This window comes from Serinus canaria, chromosome 12, assembly GCF_022539315.1.
Source record: "Serinus canaria isolate serCan28SL12 chromosome 12, serCan2020, whole genome shotgun sequence".
NCBI lineage: Eukaryota > Metazoa > Chordata > Aves > Passeriformes > Fringillidae > Serinus > Serinus canaria.
In genome coordinates, this window is record NC_066326.1 from 18,777,919 (window position 1) to 18,800,335 (window position 22,417).

Consider the following 22,417-nt stretch of genomic DNA (forward strand, 5'->3'; position numbering starts at 1 on the left):
ACCAGAGTGGCATGTGCAGCTGTGCTGGAGACAGCTGAATTGGCACTGGCACTTGTATCTCTGTTATCATTACAGTTACTGTCAGGGTAACGTTCCTTGTAATTTTGGATGCAGCAGTGAAATGTGGGTTCTCCTGGGGTAGTGCACATACACAGCACATGGTGGTTCAGCCTGCTAGGTTGGGACAAATTTAAGTCTTTGCACACAATTATCTTAGTTTAACAGCAGTAAAGTTTGGACCTCTCTGATTGCAAGCACTTGGAAGTCTTTGGGACTTCAATGACAACTACAAAGTGGTGTTTTCCTCTAAAAAAATCTGTTTTTATACAAAGAAAACAAGATTTAAAAGCTGAGGAACACAAACGAGGCTTTAAGTTCCAGAAAGAGAAAATTACTTCAAAAGGAGATGTTTCTTCCTTGGTCATCTTTTTGTGAGAGCATTGGTGCTGCTGTTCATACAGGTGAACAGGAGCTGGACAAGCAAGTGGTGATTTCATACATTGTGAGACGTGGGAAAAATCAATTCTTCGTATGTCTCATGCTGATCTTTTTCACTAACACTGAGATATCTCATTCCTTATGGCAAACTCATGAAGTGGTTACAGAGCAGGACTGTTCGTCGGGAATTGAGTGACCAGACAAGGGGCAGTGGGTACAAACGGAAAGGGGAAGCTTAGATCCGGTATTGGAAGGAGCTTCTTTCCATGTGAGGGTGGGCAGGCCCTGGCACAGGGTGCCCAGTGCAGCTGCGGCCGCCCCTGGATCCCTGGCAGTATCCCAGGCCAGGCTGGACGGGACTGGGAGGTTTCGGTGCCATGGCAGGGGTGGCACTGCGGTGTCCCCAAGGTCCCCCCCGCACCCGAACCCTCCCTGCTCATCCCAGTCCCGCCAACCCCAGTGGTGCGCATGCGCGGGGGTCACCGAATCCTGCGCGAGCAGAGTGCGCAGGCGCACTGGGGAGCGGGGCCGGGTTCAGTTCCGGGGCGGGGAACTGCTCTGTGCACAGCGCGTTCGGCGAGACCGGGGGGCTGAGGGCACGGCGGGACCATGGTGAGTACGGGACAGGGGCCGAGGGCACGGCGGGACCGTGGGGAGTGCGGGACAGGGGCCGAGGGCACGGCGGGACCGTGGGGAGTGCGGGACAGGGGCCGAGGGCACGGCGGGACCGTGGGGAGTGCGGGACAGGGACCGAGGGGCTGAGGGCACGGCGGGACCGTGGGGAGTGCGGGACAGGGACCGAGGGGCTGAGGGCACGGCGGGACCGTGGGGAGTGCGGGACAGGGACTGAGGGCATGGCGGGACCATGGTGAGTGCGGGACAGGGGCTGAGGGCACGGCGGGACCATGGTGAGTATGGAGCTGGGGCTGAGGGCTCGGCGGGACCGTGGGGAATGCGGGACAGGGACTGCAGGGCTGAGGGCACGGCGGGACCGTGGGGAGTGCAGAACAGGGGCTGAGGGTACGGCGGGACCATGGTGAGTATGGAGCTGGGGCTGAGGGCTCGGTGGGACCGTGGGGAGTGCGGGACAGGGACTGAGGGCACGGCGGGACCGTGGGGAGTGCGGGACAGGGGCTGAGGGCTCGGCGGGACCATGGTGAGTATGGAGCTGGGGCTGAGCAGCTCCTGGGCACGGAGGGACCATGGGGACTGCAGGGCTGAGGGACCCCTCGGCACTTGTCCTCTGGTGCCACTGCCCGGTGAGGGGCTCAGAGGGGACCGGCTGAGGCTGGGAGCGCTGGAGGAGTCGGCAGGGCCGGGGGTGCCTGAGGCCGCTCTGTTTGTGTCTTGCAGGCTCGCAACGCGGAGAAGGCCATGTGAGTGCGGCGGGGGCACCGCCGAGCTCGGGCTCACCTCCGAGCTGGTCTCACACATCAGTGGCTGCTGGCCCTGACTGTACCTGATCTCACACACCTGTGCCAACTGGCCTACAGAACACACATCTGTGCCTGGCTGGCCCATAGAACTCCCTGTTCTGCCACTTTTAAAGCACCAGCAGTTTAATGATATTTTTGGGTACTCAGTTGTATGTGTGCTGGCCCAGAGGTAGTGGGAGTGTGAGGGCACCTGCACACACGTACCTGGTGCTGTGCAGCTCCTGTAGCTCTGCTGGGTGGTTCTGTGCAGGAGAGACCCTGTAGTAATGTACTTGCCCTCCTGCAGGCTGGGGGATAAGTACATTGAAATGTCTGTAAAGGACCTTTGTGGTTTTAGGCAGTTCCCATTTTGGGAACAGATGCCAGGCCAGATAGGAGCAATCAGTCAGCATTGCTTTACTTGAGAAATGAACCACTGAAGATTTTGAGTGTTGAGAAGTTCATTAGCTGGAAGAGCTGGAGGTGGTCAGTGAATGTGTTCAGGCTTTTGTTTTCTACAGGCTGTAATTGAGTCCATAGTAAGTATCCAGAGCAAAACTTGTTTCTGTTGGAATGTGGATTTGTGTAAATTTGCTTTCTTCTCTTTAGGACGGCCTTGGCAAGGTTTCGGCAAGCCCAGCTTGAGGAAGGAAAAGTCAAGGTGAGGTGTAAAAGCCCTGGAGGTTTGGTAGCTCAAGGCAGGCCTTGTTCAGAGCCCAGGTGTCCTGTGCCTGGAAGGGAAGGGAACTATTTCAGCTGACTGTATTTCACACTCACACAGCCAGGAAAATTCTCCACTAAAGTTTCTCCAAACTTTTTTTACTTTTCTGTTTCATATTACATATTATGCAGAAAAAATGGGTTTAATGCCTTTTAGTAAAAGGTGGAGCTTTAGTAAAAAGGTAGAGCCTTTCAATAAAAGATAAAACTGTGGGGAAAGGGACAAAATAACTGCGCACAAAACCCTAGAAGCAAGATGATGCATCAGTTCGTGGAAGTAAGCCAGTGCAATGTGGAGAAGGTTGAGAAGAAGTTATGCTGTATAAACTGGAAAAAAATTACATAGTTTAGTAGTAGCAGTTGAGAAAAGCTTAACCTTAAGAAGGTGGTGTGTGCTGAAAATGGTGAAACTGTCCTGAATGGAACATTTGTTGTATTGGAGAGGATGATAGGGTGAGAGATTTTGGTTTGGATAAAGTGGATTTAAGTAGGTTTTTGTAGTCTGTGATAGTTTAATTTGTCAGAACTGTAAATCATTATTGTTCTTCACTTACTAAAACTATGGGAGCAGAAGGCCCTGGAGCTTGGTAGCATAATTTCGCATTAATGGAGCAGTAAAGCCTGTGTGAAATGCTGTGTGCCAGTGCTCAGCTGAATTTGATGTGTGTGGTGTTCTGTCAACAGGAGCGAAGGCCTTTCCTTGCCTCAGAGTGCAATGAGCTGCCCAAAGCTGAGAAATGGAGGAGACAGGTAATGGCAACCTGTGGATTTTCTCATTCTATAGGAAGTAGATCTTTTCACTCCCTGCTTAGGCAGTCTGCCTACAAGGGGTTTTCCACACTTGTCAGTACCCTGAGAGTTAAATCACAGAATGCTTTCTAAGGTTGTCCAGCTCAGTGTTCAGAGTAGCTCCTACCATGTCAGGTTACTGCAAGGCCATGTCCTGCTGAGTCTTTACCATCTCCAGGGATTTAGATTCCAGTTTTTGGGGATTTCCAGTTCCAGTGTTTGATTATCTTCCTAATGATTTCTTTCTCCTTGAATTTAATCAGAATTTCTCCAGTTTCAACTTATGTTTTATTGCTACTTGTCCTATTGCCATGCATTTCTCAAACAATCTGGCTCTGTCCCCTTTGTTTCCTCCACTGATTTAGAAATTAATTTCTATGTTCTTATTTGACTAGATCATTGGGGAGATTTCCAAGAAAGTGGCACAGATCCAAAATGGTAAGATTTTTCTAACTATGTTTTATTTTTTGAATACCCAGTCATAAGCAGTTGCAGTAAAAACCCCATTTCACGTGAACTATGCTATTTGCATTGCATAAATTCTGAAAATCCTGTGGTGTTTCTCTGCGCTGCCTGATTTATTGTTTTTTTCTTCTCTAACAGCTGGATTGGGTGAATTCAGAATTCGGGACCTGAATGATGAAATAAACAAACTACTGAGGGAGAAAGGACACTGGGAATACAGAATAAAGGAGCTGGGAGGTCCAGATTATGCTGTAAGTGTGGAATGTCTTGTACTGCATGGTGGTTCTGCTTACAAGTGAAGTGACTGCTGAGAAAAATATGTAACATTTAGTTAGCCATGGATGGCTTGGCCAGTGTTATTTTTATTCAGCCCCTGAAATGTTTGGCTGTGTTAGAAGAAAGTTTTAAACTATGAACTCTGTTTATTTTCCAGAGGATTGGCCCAAAGATGTTAGATCATGAAGGGAAAGAGGTTCCAGGAAACAGAGGCTACAAATATTTTGGAGCTGCAAAGGATTTGCCTGGAGTAAGAGAGCTTTTTGAAAAGGAACGTAAGTAAAGAGCAGCTCCTCCCAGACATGAATCTCTGTGGTAGAATATCTTGAGTAAAATGCTGCTGTAGTTTGTGGGGAGTGCTGGTAACAGCATTTCTGAATGTCTTTGGCTGTTTGCAATTAAGGAAATGTAGTAGTGGTTTCTACTGGGAATTCCAAATGGTGAGGACTGATGGCTTATAGAAACTTTCAGCATAAAGAGGCAAACTTCATTGAGAAGTTGGATGTGGTACTCAGAGTTCATGACTAGAAAAAGGGAAAGCTGGGTTGAACATAATTTTAGAAGCAGGAATGAGTTTTCATAATGAAAAACTGGAGGTAAGGGGGTGAAACTTTGTCATGAAATGAGTGGGAATTGCTTGGGCCTGAAAGTGAGGCAAAGACAAATTATGGGAAATACTGCAGGGTGTGGGGGAACCATTCTGTCATGTACTGGAAGTGCTTTGTGCAGGCCACAGGGTGACACCAGTGCTCCCAGTGCTGGCAGCAGCTCCATCATGCTGGGTGTTGGCTGGCACGAGGCAGCTGTGGGTGCTGTGAGGTTGGGGACACTCAGCAGGTGATGGAGGTGACCTGGTGGGTGACAGTGGTGTTCTTGCAGCCCTGCCACCCCCACGGAAGACTCGGGCTGAACTCATGAAGGACATCGACGCCGAGTACTATGGCTACAGGGATGAAGATGATGGGATTCTGGAGCCCCTGGAGCAGGAGCATGAGAAGAAGGGTATGTGAGATTCCAAACCTCCGCAGGGCAGCCCAGGAAGGGGTGGTGATGGACTCTGAAGTTAAGGCACCATTTTTTTTCTGGTGTAGAGGATTTAGGCAAGGAGTGTACATCCATTAGAAAAGCTCTGGCAAGACCATGCTGCTCTGAGTGGCTCTCACCCACACTTGGCATTTTCGTTTGCTCCCCAGTTATAGCAGAAGCAGTGGAAAAATGGAAGATGGAGAGAGAAGCACGACTTGCAAGAGGCGAGGAGGAGGAGGAAGAAAACATCTATGCTGTCCATGAGGAAGAGGTAGGGGGTGGCTCAGGTGATGTGACTTTCCATGTGTCTTCTGTGCTTCCTTCTTGGACATGGCATTACTCTGCTAAGGTCCTGTCTGCTGCTGTCCTGGCCCTCTCCCCACCTGGCCACTCCACAGTTTAGTCACAATCAGTAGTAGGGGAGTGCTCTTGGCCCAAGCTTAGGGAGTGCTGGAGGCTGGCAGGTGAGGACAGACCTTTCACTGCAGTGAGAAACACCTTGCTGTGATTTCAGTGACACTGCTCAGTCTGGCTCCTGAGCACAACCTGCCTCAGTAACAGCACAAGCAGCTTTGGGGACAGGATAATGTCACACACTGTGTACAAACCCCAGGGGTGCAGGGCCTTGTTTACACCTGGATCATGATGCAGCAGGGCTTTGCTGGTGCTGCTGTCACTGCTGTGACATGGCTGTTTGTTCTCTCTGCTCCCAGTGAGATCTGGAGGAGGGTGCTGGAAACAAGGTCTCATTTCTCAGTCTGTATCTAAGTGGGCTAAGCACAAGAATAAAAAGGAGGAATCCATCAGATGTGGTGGCTCCTCCAGTACCTATTTTATTTGTATGATCCCATGGACCAAAGCAGTACAGAGCTGTACAGGGAAGTGGTACCCATTTTTTTAAAGCACTTGCTGCTTAGCTGGCTCCTCTTCTGTTCACAGCTCTGCTGTAGCAGCCAGAGTTATGGAAGGGGAGGAAATACAGCTTTACATTCATGGCCATGCCACAGCAGAGCAAAGGCCATGTGAGAAATGGAAGCAGTAATGCTGAAAATGCCCAGGAGCAGGGTCTGCCTGTGATCCTTGTGTTCTTTTGGTGCTGGGTCCTCTTCACTCATTCCTGCATTGTAGTTTTGACCATGCTTTGTTCCTTCTGGCAAAGCAAATGAAAAAGGGTTTTTTATGACCTCTATAGAAAATAAACTTGATGTGGTTTTTTTCACTTTTTAGTCTGATGAGGAAGGTGGCAAGGAGAGAGAAGGCGAAGATGGCCAACAGAAATTTATTGCACATGTTCCAGTGCCAACTCAACAGGAGGTAAGGCACAACAGCACTCAGCTGCAGAGATGCTCACTGGCTTTTGCAAGACACATCTTCGTGTACATCACGTCATCAGTGAAAGTGCCCTAAATTTGTGATTTCTGTGACTTGGCTCTGCAGCTGTTTAATCCCCTTGCAAATGCTATAACCCATTTCACCTGTGAATTTCCAAAACCTTCCTAAGTATTCCATGAATTAGGAAGTGTTGTGGTATAGCTAAGCATCTGAGGTCTCAGCATCTCAACTGAGCTGAACTCACCCTGTTTTTACCTCTGCAGATAGAGGAAGCTCTTGTACGAAGAAAGAAGATGGAGCTGCTCCAGAAGTACGCCAGTGAAACCCTCCTGGCCCAGAGCGAGGAGGCAAAGACACTGCTGGGGCTGTAACAGTGCACCAGTGTCCTGGTCAGTGTGTAATCCCTCTGAAAGCAGCAGGCTCCTAAGTTCTGGTAGCAGTGGGTTCTAGCTCTGCAGGTTCCTTTGGATGTGGAGCAGACTGCTGGAATTACAGTGTGGTATGCAGGAGCAGAACCATCATTCTGGTTCCTCCACTAGGATGACTTGTACTCCAGTGCTGGAAAGGGTCACACCTTGGTGAACTTGTCTGCATCTAAGAGCTGTCTTCAGTGCTTTCAGTTTGGGAAGGGGTCTGTGCAGTGGGGCCTTATGCAGGCAGAACCACACCCAGTGAGCTCCTAAATCCTGGAAGGTGCCAACCAATCCATGGTGTTCTGCCATCCTGTCTGCTCTGTCCTGGCTGTAAGTGTGCACATCTTCTCATGCTGAGCTGAGAACTAACTCACACTATTACACCTGCTTTGTTTACTAGAATAATCTGGAACCTGTCTAGAGGGGCCTTGAAGGCAGATCTTAGGAGTGACTTTGGAGGAGATTTGATTCTTTCTGAAACACATGCAATGTCTAAAACCTGTTACCTTTTTTGTGGTTTGTAACTGCACCCGGATGAATTGCTTAAATGCTGGATATTCCAGCAGCTACTGTAAAAAACTTTGCGATACCTTGTTCAAATATTTTTATTAAAACTTATTTACAACCTGGTGTCTGTTTTATTCTAGCTCAAAGGATTGTGATGATTCCTTAGTGGTAGCCAAAGATTGGGATCATAGACAGCCATCCCTGTAGGGATAGAAGCCCTGCATCCCCTACTGCTCTTGGCTTCTGAATCCTGGGACAGGAGGCAAGGTAGAGCCTGGTCAAAGTCTTATGGATGACTAATAATGTTGTACAAGTCTGAGTGAATGGCGTTTGAAGGTGGACATCTGCAGCCCTGGAGAATTTCTGTCTAAGGAACAGAGTATTGAACAGCCAGGTCTGGGATCATTCAGCATTTCTGGATGCTCTCAGTATTTATCTATTATAATCTATTGTGAATAATCCACTCCAGAACAATTAAACCTCTAAATTATAGAGACAAGCTTTCTGTTACTTGATGGAGTGATCAAACAAAAAAAAAAAAAAAAGAATTGAAAATTTGGAAAGCATAGCTGCCAAATTAAAACTAAAAAAAAAACAAAAACAAAAAAACAACCCAGAATAAATTAAAAGCTCAATTATTGGTAGCAAGCAGACAACTAACAAACACATTCTTCTCTCTTCCTGGCAGCAGTGCAGCTCTCTCTGCTTTGTAAGAAAGCAGGAAACAATGTCTTTATGGCTTATGATAATTTGTTGTAGATTTGCTTAACTATATACTGGAGATAACCAAACTAGATTTAGGCAGGGGGAAAAACAGCTAATTCTTATGGCTGATACAGTTTGAGGGCTTGGTAGTACCAGTGGGTAGATTCCTTCTGTCACTGTATGAATCTATAAGATAAAAGAACACACAAGGGTAAAGGCAGATCAGGGACAGAGTGGTGATAACAGAAATAAAAAAGAAGAATAAACAGAAAGAATGTGAAAAAACCAACAGGATTATAATTACAGTCTTGTTCAAAGGAGTATGACCAACATCATGATGTAAAAGGCAGGTGTGTAAGACAGGGCTGATCTCTGCCAGCCAACACAGAAAAGGAATAAATGCACAGAACTGCAGTGTGTAACTGAAGGCAGACTGGCTGCTGCCTGGCCCTGCTGTTCCAGGTCCTCTCTGTAGCTCTGAGTGGAGCATTTTTGAGCTGAATGCTCTTGGCTGCATTTGAGTGAACAAATTGCTCCGTAATTATTTCCCACAGTGGCCTATAGCAAAATCCAGTGTCCTGCCAGGCTGTGGAATTGCTAATGGAGTCAGGGTGGGGAAGCTGCTGTGGTCACAGCCAGGAAATGGATCCTGTTTGTCCTGGAGAATGGAGCAGTGGGCAGGCTCTGCCTCAGCTCTGAGAGTGCAGCTGTGCTGGGATGTGTGTGTGGTGCCAGGCTTATGGCTCATACCATCTCTGGAATGCCTCAGCCCTGAGCACATCCAGCTTATAAAACAAGTACTTCATGTATTCTTACATGTGTGCTTCAGAGTTCTGCCCTCTGTGTGATCCTGGCTCGAGCAAGGGCATAAAGTCTCTAATTGTTCTGTCTGCTGCATCGATTTGGGCCTCCTTTTGTCTCTTAGAAATGCATTTGTGTGTTTCATTGAATGCCAGCCACGTCAGTGCTGCAGAAGGAAGGCACCTTCCTTGTTCTGTGTCCTGGTGAGTGCAGTGCAGTCACTGGAGGATCAGTTTCTCCTCGCAGTCACAGGGGTGCTGAGGAATATTTGTGGGTAGCACTAGGAAATAAGGGGATTTACCTAATCTGCATTAGCAGATGAGCAAGATAAACAGAGACAGCTTTGCAGAGTATCCATTAACTAATGACATTTTGTGCTCTTGTCTCACTTTCAAGTCTAGCTGCAGGGGTGCAGAGCTGAGGGACTGTGGTGTTTGTGCATGTTAGACTTTTTCCCAAAAAACGAATCACAGAATGGGTCAGTCTGGAAGGGACCACTGTGGGGCATCTGGTCCAGCCTCCCTGCTCCAGCAGGGCCACCCCAGAGCACAGGGCACAGGATTTGTCCAGACACTTCTGGGATAGCTCCAGTGGGACAGCTCCACACCCCCTCTGGACAATGTTCCAGGGCTCAGTCACTGCACAGGGAAGAAGTTCTTCCTGGGCATCATTTCCTGCCCGTTCCTCGTGTCCCAACGGTTGGCACCACCAAGCAGATCCTGCTCCATACTCTTGGCTTCCCTCTCAGACCGGACGTGCACAGCTCCCTCAGCCTTTCCTCGGAAGAGAGATGTTCCAGTCCCTCCATCCCTTGGCCAGGCAGAACCAGACAGAATGTTTCTTCTGCTCTGTTACTAAATTGAACAAGTTATCTCCTGGGTCGGGATGTCGTACTGACTGCTCTGGGCAGCGCTGCCCGCCGCGGTGCGCCGGAGGGGCCGAGCCCCGGGGGCGCGGCGGCGGCGCGGGGCTCGCTGGGCGCGGAACCCTCGCAAGAGGCGGAGGATGTCACAGGGCGCTCCTCCGCTGGCCCGGGGCTGACGTTGGCCCGTGACGCGTGTGACGCTGCCCCGTGAGTTCACGCCGGGCCGGGCGGGGCGGTTGCCGGCCCCGCACTCCGCTCGCCATGCGCCGGGCGCTGCCGCCGCTCCGCGCCCTGCTCGGGGCCGCCCGCCCGCCGCGGCTCCCGGCGCCCCGGGGGATGTGCGGCCCCTTGGCCGGGCGGAGCGGGCACAGCGCGGTGAGCGGGGCCGGGGCCCGGGGCGGGCGGGCCGGGGCGCAGCGAAAGCGAAACGGGCGCGGGGCGCGGCGGAGCGCAGCCGGGCCAGCCGCAGTGCCCGGGGCCGGGGATGCTCGGGGGCATCCTCACTTCCCCAGGACGCCGAGACGGATATCCCGGGCACTGCCGGCCGCAGCTCCTGTCCTGGGGCTGCGTGTGCTCTGGTTTTACAGAGCGAACGAGGGAAATTCTTTCCGACCACTGCCGGCTGTGTCCCTTTGGCTGTGCAGCGCGGCACAGCACTCCTGTCACCAACGATTTCTTTAGGGTCAAGAGGGAAACAAAGCTGCTGACTTCATTACCTCTATCTGTCATGACATCTATCATATATACATGTTCAGTTCTTTCCTTTGTGCTTTTCTCCCCTTTAATACTTTCTTCCTGCTAGTGTTACCACAAAATTCCCATTTGTATTCGGTTATCTATACATCTGTTATTTATATGTCGCAAATTAACGTAAAGAATCGCATCTGCTACCGAATTATTCCAATGCCACTCTAGTTTCAGGAGTTTCATGTACCCATTCACAAAGCCTGGGAAGACTGCTATACATTTATTAGCAAGCCTTTAGCAGCATCTCTGCAGCTGTTGGATTATTTCCGATGTAGCTTTCCTGAAACGGGTGCAGGCTATGTGGAGACAAGGTCTTCGGGGGTTTTGTTCTTTAAAGGGTGATGATTCTACAGAGGAGAGAGGAGAAGGCTTCAGGGGGAGTTCTTGCATATAAAGACCAAACCCCAGCCTAATTTAAATGAATGGGAATGCAATACATTTCCAGTGTTGACGTTATTAACTCGGGCTGCCCTGGGGGGGGTAGATTTCCGCTGTTGTTTGCGCTGCCCTCCATTCCCAGCGGTGCCTGTCCCTGCGCTGTGCCCGACTGCAGGAAAAACGTGCTGTGTGAATAACTGATGTGGAACAAAGTGCTGCTCGAGTAGGCAAAGTGCCCTTCTCCTCCTGCACAGGAGAGGCGGCTGCTGCGGGTGCGTGCCCTGAGCCAGCCCCGGCAGCAAAGGCTGTCCCAGCTCCCATGGCTGCAGTCCTTTCTGTTCCCCCCACCGCGCTCAGTCTCGGCCCTTAACCCCTCCCTTTGCATCACTGACCGTAAATCCCAAGGTTCCTGGTTCCTGCTTCAGGCTCGGGAGAGAGAGGAGCTTTGGATGACAGGTTTTGTTCCGTGCTTTCCCAGCCTGATCCAGTGACAGTTTTATTGCTCACACTCCTCTCTCTGTCTCTGCTCCTTGCCCTCACCACCCAGCTCATCCTTCCTCACTCTCCTTGCCGGGGCTCACCAAGTCCAGCTCCTCACTGCCTCAAAGGCAGGCAAGGAGATGCATTTCGGTAACTCGAGCAGCACCTTGGTTCGAGGAGGTGCTGCCTTTCCCAGTTAGCCTGCCCTGTGTGAAACTGGGGCTGGAACCATGTGTGGGAGCACAGCAGTCACTTGGCTGTAATCAAACTCTTGTGGAACAGAACAGTTTTACTACAAACACCTTGTAAGGGAGCAGCCAAGTACAACAGCTGTGTCCAAGACCTGCCTACTGCTGAAAAATTTACTTTTGCATATTTTGTTAGTATTCTGTGGGGGTTAAGCCATTAAAGCGTGACTCACTGGCACAGCAGCATGTATTTTGTACCTCTTGGCATCAGTTTAAGTTAATTTTTCCCTATCTTCTGAAATAGTCTGGAACCATTTGTAAGGCAAAATAGCTCTCATGAGTCTGTATGCATAAGGCAGAAGGAGTTGTGGTGTCAACATGTTTTTAGCATGAAGATGTGCCTATAGTGTTATAGCTCCCCTGCTCTCACTGGAGCTGTCTGTTCTCAGGGGGCTGTAGCTGCTGTAAATTCCATTAAATCTGTGTAAGGACATGCATAACTAATGAACCCTTTGATTTCACCCCTCCTCCCAGCTCAGGGGGCTGCCATCCTTTGGATTCCTCTTTGACATCGACGGGGTGCTGGTGCGGGGCAGGACCCCCATCCCTGCTGCCAGAGCCGCCTTTCGCAAGCTGGTCAACCCTCAGGGACAGTTCCTGGTGCCCGTGGTCTTTGTCACCAACGCTGGGGACTGCCTGCGCCAGAAGAAGGCTGAGCAGCTGTCTCACCTGCTGGGGGTCCCAGTGAGTCACCTCAGTGCCATTTATTGCATTGGCATGTTGGATGTGCCAGATGTGTTCTCTTCCATTAAAGGCTGCTCAGTCCATCAGGGCTGCTTTTCCCCCCCTGAGGTGCTTTGCTGAAAGTAAAAAGTGCCGTCCAAAACTAACTGGTGAAGGCACTGATGTTTCCAATAGTAAAGCTAAAAGTATTTCTTGGGAAAGATGGTAAGTAGTGATTCACAGGAGCTTCTTTCCAAAATAATGGCCTTACTGGTTACTCCCTGTCCTGTTGAAGGGGTGGGAATATGTGAGCTAAAAGAAGGGGTAATCTGGTACAGTTAAATCACAGCTGCAGTTTAGCAAAGGGCCCTCAATTGGAACCACTTCTGATTCTCCTTCCTTTGCTTCCAAATTAATTTGATGATTTTATAAAACCAGGAGAGAAAGGCTTGTTCATGTTGAATTGAGCTGGAAGCTGAAAGGGGATGTGTGGTAACTTGCAAGTAAGGTATTTTTTTCTGGCATATTATCAGTACATCATTTGTGAAAGGAGAAAATGCTGATTGTTATGCAATTCCTGGAATCTGTCACATCTGTTAATTGAATCTGTGTACAAACAACTTCTCTGAAATGCAACAGACTCCTTTTGTTTTTAAATCCCAAACAGATTTCCCAAGATCAAGTGATGATGTCTCACAGTCCACTGAGGATGTTCAAGCGTTATCATGAAAAATGTGTCCTGGTATCTGGACAAGGACCCCTTCTTGATATTGCTCAAGAGTATCTTTAAAAAAAGAGTTTTAAAAAACCAACAACTTTCTGTCAGTGTTTTCCTTATTCAGGTTCAGGGGAGCCTATGGATGAAGTGAAAATTAAATATTTCAACCCTACAAATGCAGTAATAAATAGAAATGATAGTTCCTAGTATGGTGCCAAATTTATGTTTGAATGTGGTTTTATACCAAGTGCCCAAAGAACTTGAATTATATTGATATCAAAATTTCAAACTGTAACTTGGTAACCTTAACTTCTGCATAAGCTTTGCTGAGGTTTCCATTAAGTCCCTTCTGCTCTTCTCCCTTTAGTGGGATTTTCACTGAAGTTGGTGTAATCATATTCATAAGCTGTAAAAATGTATATACAAGTTTTAAGCATAAGCTCTATTTGAAGTACAAAACTGAGAAAGGTATTGTCTCTTAGAAAAGCATTTCTAAATTCAAACTTCATTAGGTTTGGCTAAGACAGAAGTAGATGAGAGAACTGAAAACAAAACAGAAGAACTTTGGTCTCTCATTTATCAGCAGTAGGGTGATCATTTTTTGCCTTGCAGAAGGAAAACCTGTCTTTAATGTTGCTTTCATTGCTGACTAATTTGTCAGTTGAATCCCTTTAAATGGTCAGGGTGGAAGGAGCAGTTAGAAAACCTTTCCCTGTGAGCAGCTGTGTGTCCTTAGCTGGTTGCCCCAGCCTTGGCTTCTGCCAGCCCATCACCATTGACACTCTGAGGGAGAAACGCCCTCTGCTCGATGCAGTTGACCACGACAGAAGACCCAATGTCCTGGTGAGTGAGATTTTTGTTCCAAACCTCTCTGTTTGCTCCTTGCATGACATCCTACAGCAGGGATCAATATTTAACTACCAAGCTAATGCTGCTGTTCTTACATTGTATTTTGACTTTGCTTTTCTGCTTCCTTATTTGTTTTATTACAATGTTCTCAAGAACAACTCTTTTCTCTCAGCAGTAATTCTTTAACCCAGCCTTTGATTTTAGAGCCTGCTGTTGTGGGAAAACTCACAGCCTAATACAGATACCAAATGCAAAATCTGCCTTGGAAAGCTGATGAGCCTCCTCAGAAGGTGTGGAAGATAGCATAAGCTTTTCCCTGAATATAGGATTGTGTTGCTATTGTTTCTGACCCTTGAGGTTGCTTTGAAGAGAATAATTTTCCCTTTGCTGTTTACAGCACTATTTAATGTCAGCAGCAGGTACAGCGGTTCCAGTTGAATTGTGCAGGATTTAAGTGAATATCTGGGTGTGCTGTACATGCCCAAAGTGGATTTCCCCACTTGCAATAAGGACATTCTCTGTGGCTCACAGAATCACAGCTCAGCTCTGGCACCTTTTGCTGGGCTCCTCACCCATGGGGATGGGGAAGGTCAAGAGCCTGTTCAAGTGTTTGTCACCACAGGGAAGAAATAATGAAGTGCAGACTCTTGTTTAGCAAATATATTACATGATATACAGTGCATTCTTTATTAGAAGTGTTAAAGGAAAACATCTCAAAATTTGATTTTTAAATGTCTTGGTACTGCTGGAGGCCTCTTACTCCTGTGGAAAAATAAACACCCATTCTTTTATACACAAGTAGTTAAAACAACTAATTAAACAAGTAATTTAAACAAGTCAAATCACAACAGAAGTAATTTTAACAACTGGAGTTAAAAACCTCCAGAGCAGCTGAGGAGAAGCAGGAGGCAGGTACAGCACAGTCACTGCTGTCCCTGTGCCAGAGATGTCACTTCAGAGAGGAAACACAAGTTTCTGAGTGAACTGACATCAGGAATATACCAATAGAGAGTGCATTTCCTCTTGGAGTGGCAGGGGGCAGCTGTGGGAGCTGAGCTTGAATTTATTCTGTTAAAAATAGATGTTTCACCTTGTAGAAAACTTTAACTTTTTTCTTATTGCAGTCCCCATCTGCTGTGGAGCTTCCCAAGATTGAAGGTCAGTTATCTTTATTTAACTTGCATCTATCCATTAATAAATGAAATATCTTTGTTATTTTATTTTATTTTCAGAAATTGCTTTTAGATTGTTGGGCACTTTGAAAATTCATTTGAGACAATGTTAAATTTACTTTTTAATGACATCTGTCATTCATTTGAAAGCATCATGTGTTTTTTTAATGTGTGCAGTTTTCAGCCACTGAGTTTTGAAGTCTGAAGGGTATATGAGGTCTCCTTTCCTTTTTATCTGTCTTTAATGGGCTATTGTTGCCCTCCTTTCATAAAAATGAGAATCAGCTGATGTTCATTATTCAGAAATAATTGTTCTGTTCTTACAAGTAGTCAGGATGCAGCTGCAGTGTGAGAAGGGTCTTGTGTTCACTCTCATCTCACCTGAACTACAGGAGAGTAGAAATTGGATCTTGGGATTTAAAAATACCCATGTCAGATTATTGCTGGAGACCAAAGCAATTTTTAAAAGCAAAATCCAAATAGTGCTCTGAGATTAGGAAATCAACATCTCTGGTGTTGTATTTAAATGCTGCATGTAAGCAGGGAACTCATAGGTTGTGGAAGACTTAGAAATACAGTTTAGAAGTTAATATTGTAATTTCTGGAGAAACTTCACCTGTCAAGTAAAATTCCTAAACCTGTAGATTTTGCAGTGGGGTCTTGTTAGTGCTGAGATTTCTGTGACTGGATGTGCATGTGACATATTAAAGCCCCTAAATTAATGAGACTGTTTGATCAGTTCCTGGTTATATTGAATGACTTGTTCAGCCTCCTTAGGCCAAGCTTTAGGCCCAGTGTCAGAGACTCAGTGCTGTGTTGACAATTCCATGACTGTTCTGTGCCTGTGCTTCCCACAGCTGTGGTGCTGTTTGGGGAGCCAGTCAGATGGGAAACCAGCCTGCAGCTGATCATTGATGTTCTGCTGACCAGTGGCTATCCTGGAAACCCCTATGGGCAGGAAAGCTACCCTCACCTCCCTGTGCTGGCCTGTAACATGGACCTGATGTGGGTGGCTGAGGCACAGTCCCCAAGGTAAGTGCTCTATTCATATCCTTGGGATTTATTTGGGGCTTCCTCATTTTTCCAGCAGCATTCAGAGTCAGCACTTGAATACAGAATGCTTCATGGCTTGGCTTTGAATGCAACATCTCTAATAATGCACTTTCAGCTAATGGTGCCTGGCTCTGGATGCAATAATGCATCCAGGAAATCACTTCTCAAGAGAAAAGCTGCTTTTAAGCTCTAAACCTTTGGTTTCCTCAGTCCCAGAACAATGGGGAAAAGAGAGTTTTTTTCCTGAGGGCCTCAGAGCCTCGGTTCAAAGGCAAAAATGAAAAAATTATCAAGGCCATTGTTTCATTTCATTAGGTCCCTCTTTGGTATTTCTCTTTTTCTGGTAGGGTAAAGAGCTGACCCTGCTGATTGAAAGCAGCGAGTGGTTCTGAGCTGAGGACAATGCAGGGAGCTCTTTAAGGAACACAAGGAAAAACAAGTAGAACGTGCAGAACAAGGTGCCAGGACCTCTTAGAGTGGTTTTGTTTGATTTTGCTTTCAATTGAAGGTACTTTTTTAATAGGTCTGTTTCCCCTCCCTTCCCCTCAGTCTGTAATTTGAAATAGAAACCTGTTACTGTGACTTGGTTGCTGCCTCAGTCCTGGGTCAAAGATCTGCTCAGGTACCAGTCTTTGGAAGGAGAGGCCATCTCTAATTAGCACACTGGAGAAGATACATGTGTGATGGCTTCAGGCTGCAGTAAGGCAGCCAGGACACCTCCAGTGAGCAATTTTAAAATCAGATTAATCTGTTGTGCCATCCCAGTAATGTGGGTTTATTGTGGTGTCAGTTGTTCAGCTAATCAGCACCTAATTTTCAGTGAACCAGCTGCAGACATGTTGCATGCTGAGCAGAATTTGATAGTTATAGGACACAATTTATTCCTAAAAAATAATGAAATAAAAAAGCCTTGTTTGATGTTTAAAATCTGTGCTTAATGTGATTTGATTTGGTATTATACCTGTGTAGGTTTGGGCATGGAACATTTATAGCTGTGTAGGTTTGGACACAGAATGTTCATGGTTTGGATTTATAGCTGTGTAGGTTTGGGCAGGGCATGGAATGTTCATGGTTTGGTTTTATATCTGTGTAGGTTTGGGGATGGAAAGTTCATGGTTTGGATTTATATCTGTGTAGGTTTGGGGATGGAATGTTCATGGTTTGGATTTATATCTGTGTAGGTTTGGGGATGGAATGTTCATGGTTTGGATTTATATCTGTGTAGGTTTGGGCATGGAACGTTCATGGTTTGTTTGGAAAACATTTACAAGAAGATCACTGGCAAAGACCTGAAGTACGAGGCGCTGATGGGCAAACCCAGCAGGCTGACATACCAGTATGCAGAGCACCTGATCCGGGCCCAGGCCCTGCAGAGGAGCTGGGAGCAGCCCATCCAAACCCTCTACGCTGTGGGGTAAGCTGTGCTGAGCCCCCCAGGCACAGCAGGAGATCCCAAACCCTCTGTGCTGTGGGGTAAGCTGTGCTGAGCCCCCCAGGCACAGCAGGAGATCCCAAACCCTCAAATACACCAGGAAATTACTCACAGTGTAAATGCCAGCCAAGAAAAACACACAACTCTTACCAGCTTGTTTCTCCTACCATTAAGACCATCTAACTTTCTTGGTGCTATGGTATACTTTTTATGATGTTTCTAATCTTAAAGATTAATGATGCTTTGCTCTTTTTATGTGTAATTTCCACAGGAGCACAAAAGGTGTTTTATATGCAACTAAGACTTCTCCTGATTTTTTTATTTAGTTTTTTTTCTGTAATAGGCTCTGTGACTCTCACAAAAGGAGTTTGCTTGGGTGTTTATTCTGTTGGGTTTAGTGGTGTAACACCAACTGTCTTTGAGCAAAGGACAATTAGAGGCTTCAGAGCTAGACTTTATCTCTGAGGTCATTTAGCTTGGTCATATGCTTCTGCATGTGCTGCCACATCATGGAATCCTTTTCAGAGAAAAAGATAAAGCTGCATTGTACTAAAGGCTGTTTCAGAATCTCCAAGATGTTTGGCAATATAACAAGCTCCTTCATGGGCTGCTCATACCTTGATTTTCTCTCCCCTTGCCCCAATATGGAGAGTGATTCATTTTTATCCTGCCATGCTTCATGAAAACGGTGCAATAAAATAGCTGAGGGGTTGGACTTCTCCCTGTCTGCCTGATTCCAGGCCAAGTGGTGTAAAGTATACAAGGAGCTGTTAGATGGAAACCGTGAGGATGCCTTTGACAGCTGCAGCTGAGGTGCTGACTGAGTTTCTGGTTTGCAGGGACAATGTGATGACGGACGTGTACGGAGCCAACTTGTACAACCGCTACCTGCAGGAGAGCTCCAGGAGCCACCCCAGAGCCCGCCTGCCAGCCAAGGCTGCTGCAGGCACAGCCCCTGCCCTGCTGGCACAGCATCACCAGCCTGGCCCTGGCTGGGAGAGTGAGCTGGCTGCTGCGGGCACAGCCCCTGCCCTGCTGGCACAGCATCACCAGCCTGGCCCCGGCTGGGAGAGCGAGCTGGCTGCTGCGGGCACAGCCCCTGCCCTGCTGGCACAGCATCACCAGCCTGGCCCCGGCTGGGAGGGCGAGCTGGCTGCCGCAGCCGCTGCCCGCTGCAGCTCCGTGCTGGTCTGCACCGGGGTGTACGACCCCCACAGCGAGGTGGCCCTGCCCAGCAGGGACAGCATCGCCCAGAACGTGTTCCATGGGCACAGGGATTTCAGCTTCGACCCTGCCTTGGTGGAGCCAGACCACATCGTGCCTGACGTGGATGCTGCTGTAGACCTGGTCTTCCAGCTGGAGAACTTTGCACCTCATTGAGGCGACAGGATTTCTTAGCGACCACTCAGTGCTGTGATTTTCTTGCCCCAAACACACTGTGCTTTACAGGAGTGCCACAAGGTGCTGCCTTCTAAATTTTTTAACCTCTATTAGGTATGCTTATCAGTAGTACATGTAGGTACATGTGTGTGTTTAATTATATAAAACATCAATAATGCTTTTTATAGTGCTTCTAAATATGTAATTTATGGCTGGAGTTACCCTTTACTGTCTTCCTCTTTGTTATGTTAGGGACTTTAATAGCAATATTTCATAGTAACCTATTCATGTACTGGTACTTAAATCCCTCCACGACAGCACCTCCTTTTGTTTGCTGGAAGATTGAGCTTTTAGGTGTTGAGGACCTTGAGAATTCCAGATCGTGGTGCGGGGTCACTCAGTCCATTCCACGTGGGCTGGTACAGAGCACAACATGTATTAATGCCTGGCATTCTGCAAGTACTGAACGCTCCCTTCAATCAGAGTGGAGTTCAACCTGTTCCACTTTGGACTTGCTCTCATCTGACCTGCTGCTGCCTTTCCTGGTGTCTGTTTACCCATGTCCCTGGAGTTTTATTGCTCCTCTCTGCTGGGTGAAGCCTTAAGTGTGTTGGAACTCCATAGTCCTGGAAGGGAAGCAGCAGACCTGGGTGCCCTCTGTGGCCTTCTTGTCTTTCTATATTTTCTATATTCCTCTCCTCTCTCCTCTCTCCTCTCCCCTCCCCTCTTTTAGGAATTTAGAACCTTAGAAAGCTTTAGCAGTTTTGTTTCATGTGTTTCTGTGAGTTGGGACTTTACACTGAATCAGTGACTACTGCTCAGCCAAAAAGTGCCTCCTAATTTACTTGAAGCCTCATACCACTGTGGTAATTAACTGGCCTTTAATGTAATCTATTTCATCTCATGTCAACGTTATTTGTTGTTTGGTTCGTGGATTTTATAGCTGTTAGTTTAAAAATTAATTTATTTTTTGTTATTTTTGTAAAATACTTCCAAAGTTTTCATCCCAAAGATGCCTTGGAAAATATTTGTGTTATTTGTTATAACACATAAGCTTGGAAAACATAACCCAATTAATTGTTTTAAACCAAAGTCAACTTACACACAAAGATCAATTCACTTAGGGACTAGTCAGGTTTTTAAGATTGTTTGTTTTTCAAATCAGAAATTGTACAAACAAAACCTGGGTGTTTCTTTCTCCCAGGTTCCTGCAGGGCTGTCAGAATGACTTCCTGGCCGAATCCTGCCCTGCTCCTTGTCCCAGCAGCAGCTCTGAGAGCCCCCAGCTGCTGTGCAGTCAGATTTTGTTGTGTTCCCTCTGTTTGCAGAGCACTGCAATCCCCCTGCACTGTCAGGATTGTTGATTCATTTCTTGTAGTGTTTCCTGAGCACTTTCAGTGTCTCACTGAATGCAGTGTGAGGACACTGCTCTGAACAGTTCATGTCCTGCTTCTTCACTGGAAAAGGATTTACAGCAGCACATTCTTGCCTTTTTAATTGGTACAGTGAACAGATATTCACCTGTTTCTATAGCACTTTCCTGTCATACACCAAGTATTTGCAAAGAACGCTGAATCTAAGTAAAGATTGTAATTCTGTAAGGTCAGGGGGATTTAAAGTCACATTGTTTCAGTACTAAAACATGTTGCAAAACTCTCTAATTTTACCAGAATGGGTGAAGCAAGGAATAAAAATGTTGGAAGTTGCTGAAGAACAGAAAATGTTCCATTTGTTTCTCCTTTTTTTCTCTACTAAGTGGACAAACACTTCAAAAGGCTCATGAAAGAGCTGCATATAGACCTCTTAGATCTCATCCCTCATGGAAACATGAACATAAAATGCATTTGTAGAAGAGGAAGACAGCCCCTTTTTCTCTGTGACATCACCAGTAAAATCTAAAACCCTCCAAGGCTCAGGGTATTCCAGATTCTGCAGCTCCATGGACTGAGCTCCAGCCTGGTGAGTGGCAGACCCTCAAAAAGCCAAAATGCTGAAAAAACAGCAGATGAAGGAAATAAAGGAAATTAGAAATAGTGACCTGGGTAACACCACACACAGCAGGCAGCTGCCAAAAGAGATGGAAATCTCTTCCCATCAGTGTAAAGGGGAGCAGCTGGGATTACAGGAGTTTCTCTGGGACTCAGTGGTGCCCTTGTATGCTCTGTAACTTGTACAGAAATGGGGACTAACAGACATCACAGCACATCTCACACAGCCTGTGTTAAACTCCTCTGTCTGCACAAGGTGAATTCTGGGCTGATGGAATAAATCCTGTTTGCAACACTGACAGAAACAGGCTGCACACTTACAGGTTTCAGCAAAGTGTTTCTGTGGTCACTTCTGGGAGTAAACCAGATGAGTGTATTTTCCATACAGCACAGGTGGGTTTACTTTGTGTAAAGATTGCTTTAATTTGTCTAATTCAGACCACCTGGCACTCAGCAGGTCTTAATTAAAACTTCTCCTCCTTGCATTGTGTTGGTCTTGAATGCCATGCTCAGAATTCAGCACTGGGGGCATGCTAAACGTGCCTCACAGTTTAACACCCAGCAGGTGATTTCTTTATTTACTGGTTTATTTCCTGACCTTCTCCTGAAGCAGAAGCAGCACCTGGTGTGCAGGTAAGAATGTCAGAATCAGATTTTCAATAGGATTTGGGATTGGTGTCTTTTTTTTTGGAATTGTATCTGGGAAAATGGCTTTTTGCTGGTTTAACAGCTAACTTCCTGCCCACAGATGTGGAGGATAAATATTAAGTGAACTTAAACTATAAAAAAACATGGGTGTTTTTTTGCAGGTACAAACTACATTATAAAAGGTCAGGTTACCACAGCAAATGAAAAATGGTTGTAGTGTGTGTAGATCTCTTGAATCCAAACTATTTCACAGTCTTGGAGAATTCCAGGGAGAGTTCCCAGAAATGGGAAATCATTTCTGGGAATCACATGCACTTATAACAAGCCATTAAAAGGGAAAGTTGGGGGTTTTGCCCACACAGATTTAGAAGCTCCAGTTTAATGTGTAGAAGATGAGAAGATGCAGGTCAGTCCCTCCCAGGAGCAGGAGATGTTACTCCTGACACCTGCACTGATCCCCTGCAGGGCAGTCACAGCCCAGTGTCCCAGCAGGAAAACTGTCCCTCAGGAGAATTCAGTGACAAATCCAGCTGCACCAGCACTCTGAGGAGCCAGCTCCAGAGCCTGGCCATTGCACTGACAACTCCTCCTTTGACACCTGAGGCTGTTCCTGAAGCAGCAGACAATGCAAACCAAGGAATTCAACATTTGGCTCCTGTGGATCACCAACCCCCACCTGCTGACGCTCAAATTAAAGAGCCAAGCAAAGAGAAATGGGTGTTGCTTTGTTTAATTTACAGCACCTCAATCAAAACCAGGATCTAAACATTCCCCTGGGGAGGTACAGCTGGAACTGCATTGTTCACACTCAATTGCAAGCACTGGAAAGGTTATCTGCACTTCTCCAACACTGAGCATTTGGGGATTCATTCTTCTTCTTCCAGACAGCTCTGCTGGAGAGTTTGCTAA

General features: G+C 46.9%; 2 protein-coding genes across 6 annotated transcripts; both read left to right on the forward strand.

Annotated features, from left to right (window-relative positions):
* The first annotated feature begins 933 nt into the window (after positions 1-933).
* On the forward strand, positions 934-7,499 carry ISY1 (ISY1 splicing factor homolog). Of its 5 annotated transcripts, none has more exons than XM_050979527.1 (11): positions 934-1,050; positions 1,792-1,814; positions 2,463-2,514; positions 3,258-3,323; positions 3,758-3,800; positions 3,966-4,078; positions 4,261-4,378; positions 4,983-5,105; positions 5,297-5,400; positions 6,357-6,443; positions 6,725-7,499. In XM_050979527.1, exons 1-11 carry the CDS (start codon positions 1,048-1,050, stop codon positions 6,830-6,832), a joined length of 840 nt encoding a protein of 279 aa, XP_050835484.1. In that variant the 5' UTR covers positions 934-1,047; the 3' UTR covers positions 6,833-7,499. The 5 variants fall into 5 exon arrangements, with proteins under 5 accessions (XP_050835484.1, XP_050835488.1, XP_050835485.1 ...); XM_050979531.1 differs by lacking the exon at positions 934-1,050 and adding an exon at positions 1,300-1,306; XM_050979528.1 differs by lacking the exon at positions 934-1,050 and adding an exon at positions 1,316-1,346.
* Positions 7,500-9,923: 2,424 nt separating this feature from the next.
* LOC103817111 (haloacid dehalogenase-like hydrolase domain-containing 5) lies at positions 9,924-20,768 on the forward strand. Its single transcript, XM_050979522.1, has 8 exons — positions 9,924-10,127; positions 12,080-12,289; positions 12,936-13,048; positions 13,736-13,829; positions 14,960-14,993; positions 15,865-16,039; positions 17,286-17,474; positions 18,332-20,768. Exons 1-8 carry the CDS (start codon positions 10,014-10,016, stop codon positions 18,870-18,872), a joined length of 1,470 nt encoding a protein of 489 aa, XP_050835479.1. The 5' UTR covers positions 9,924-10,013; the 3' UTR covers positions 18,873-20,768.
* The last annotated feature ends 1,649 nt before the right edge of the window (positions 20,769-22,417 follow it).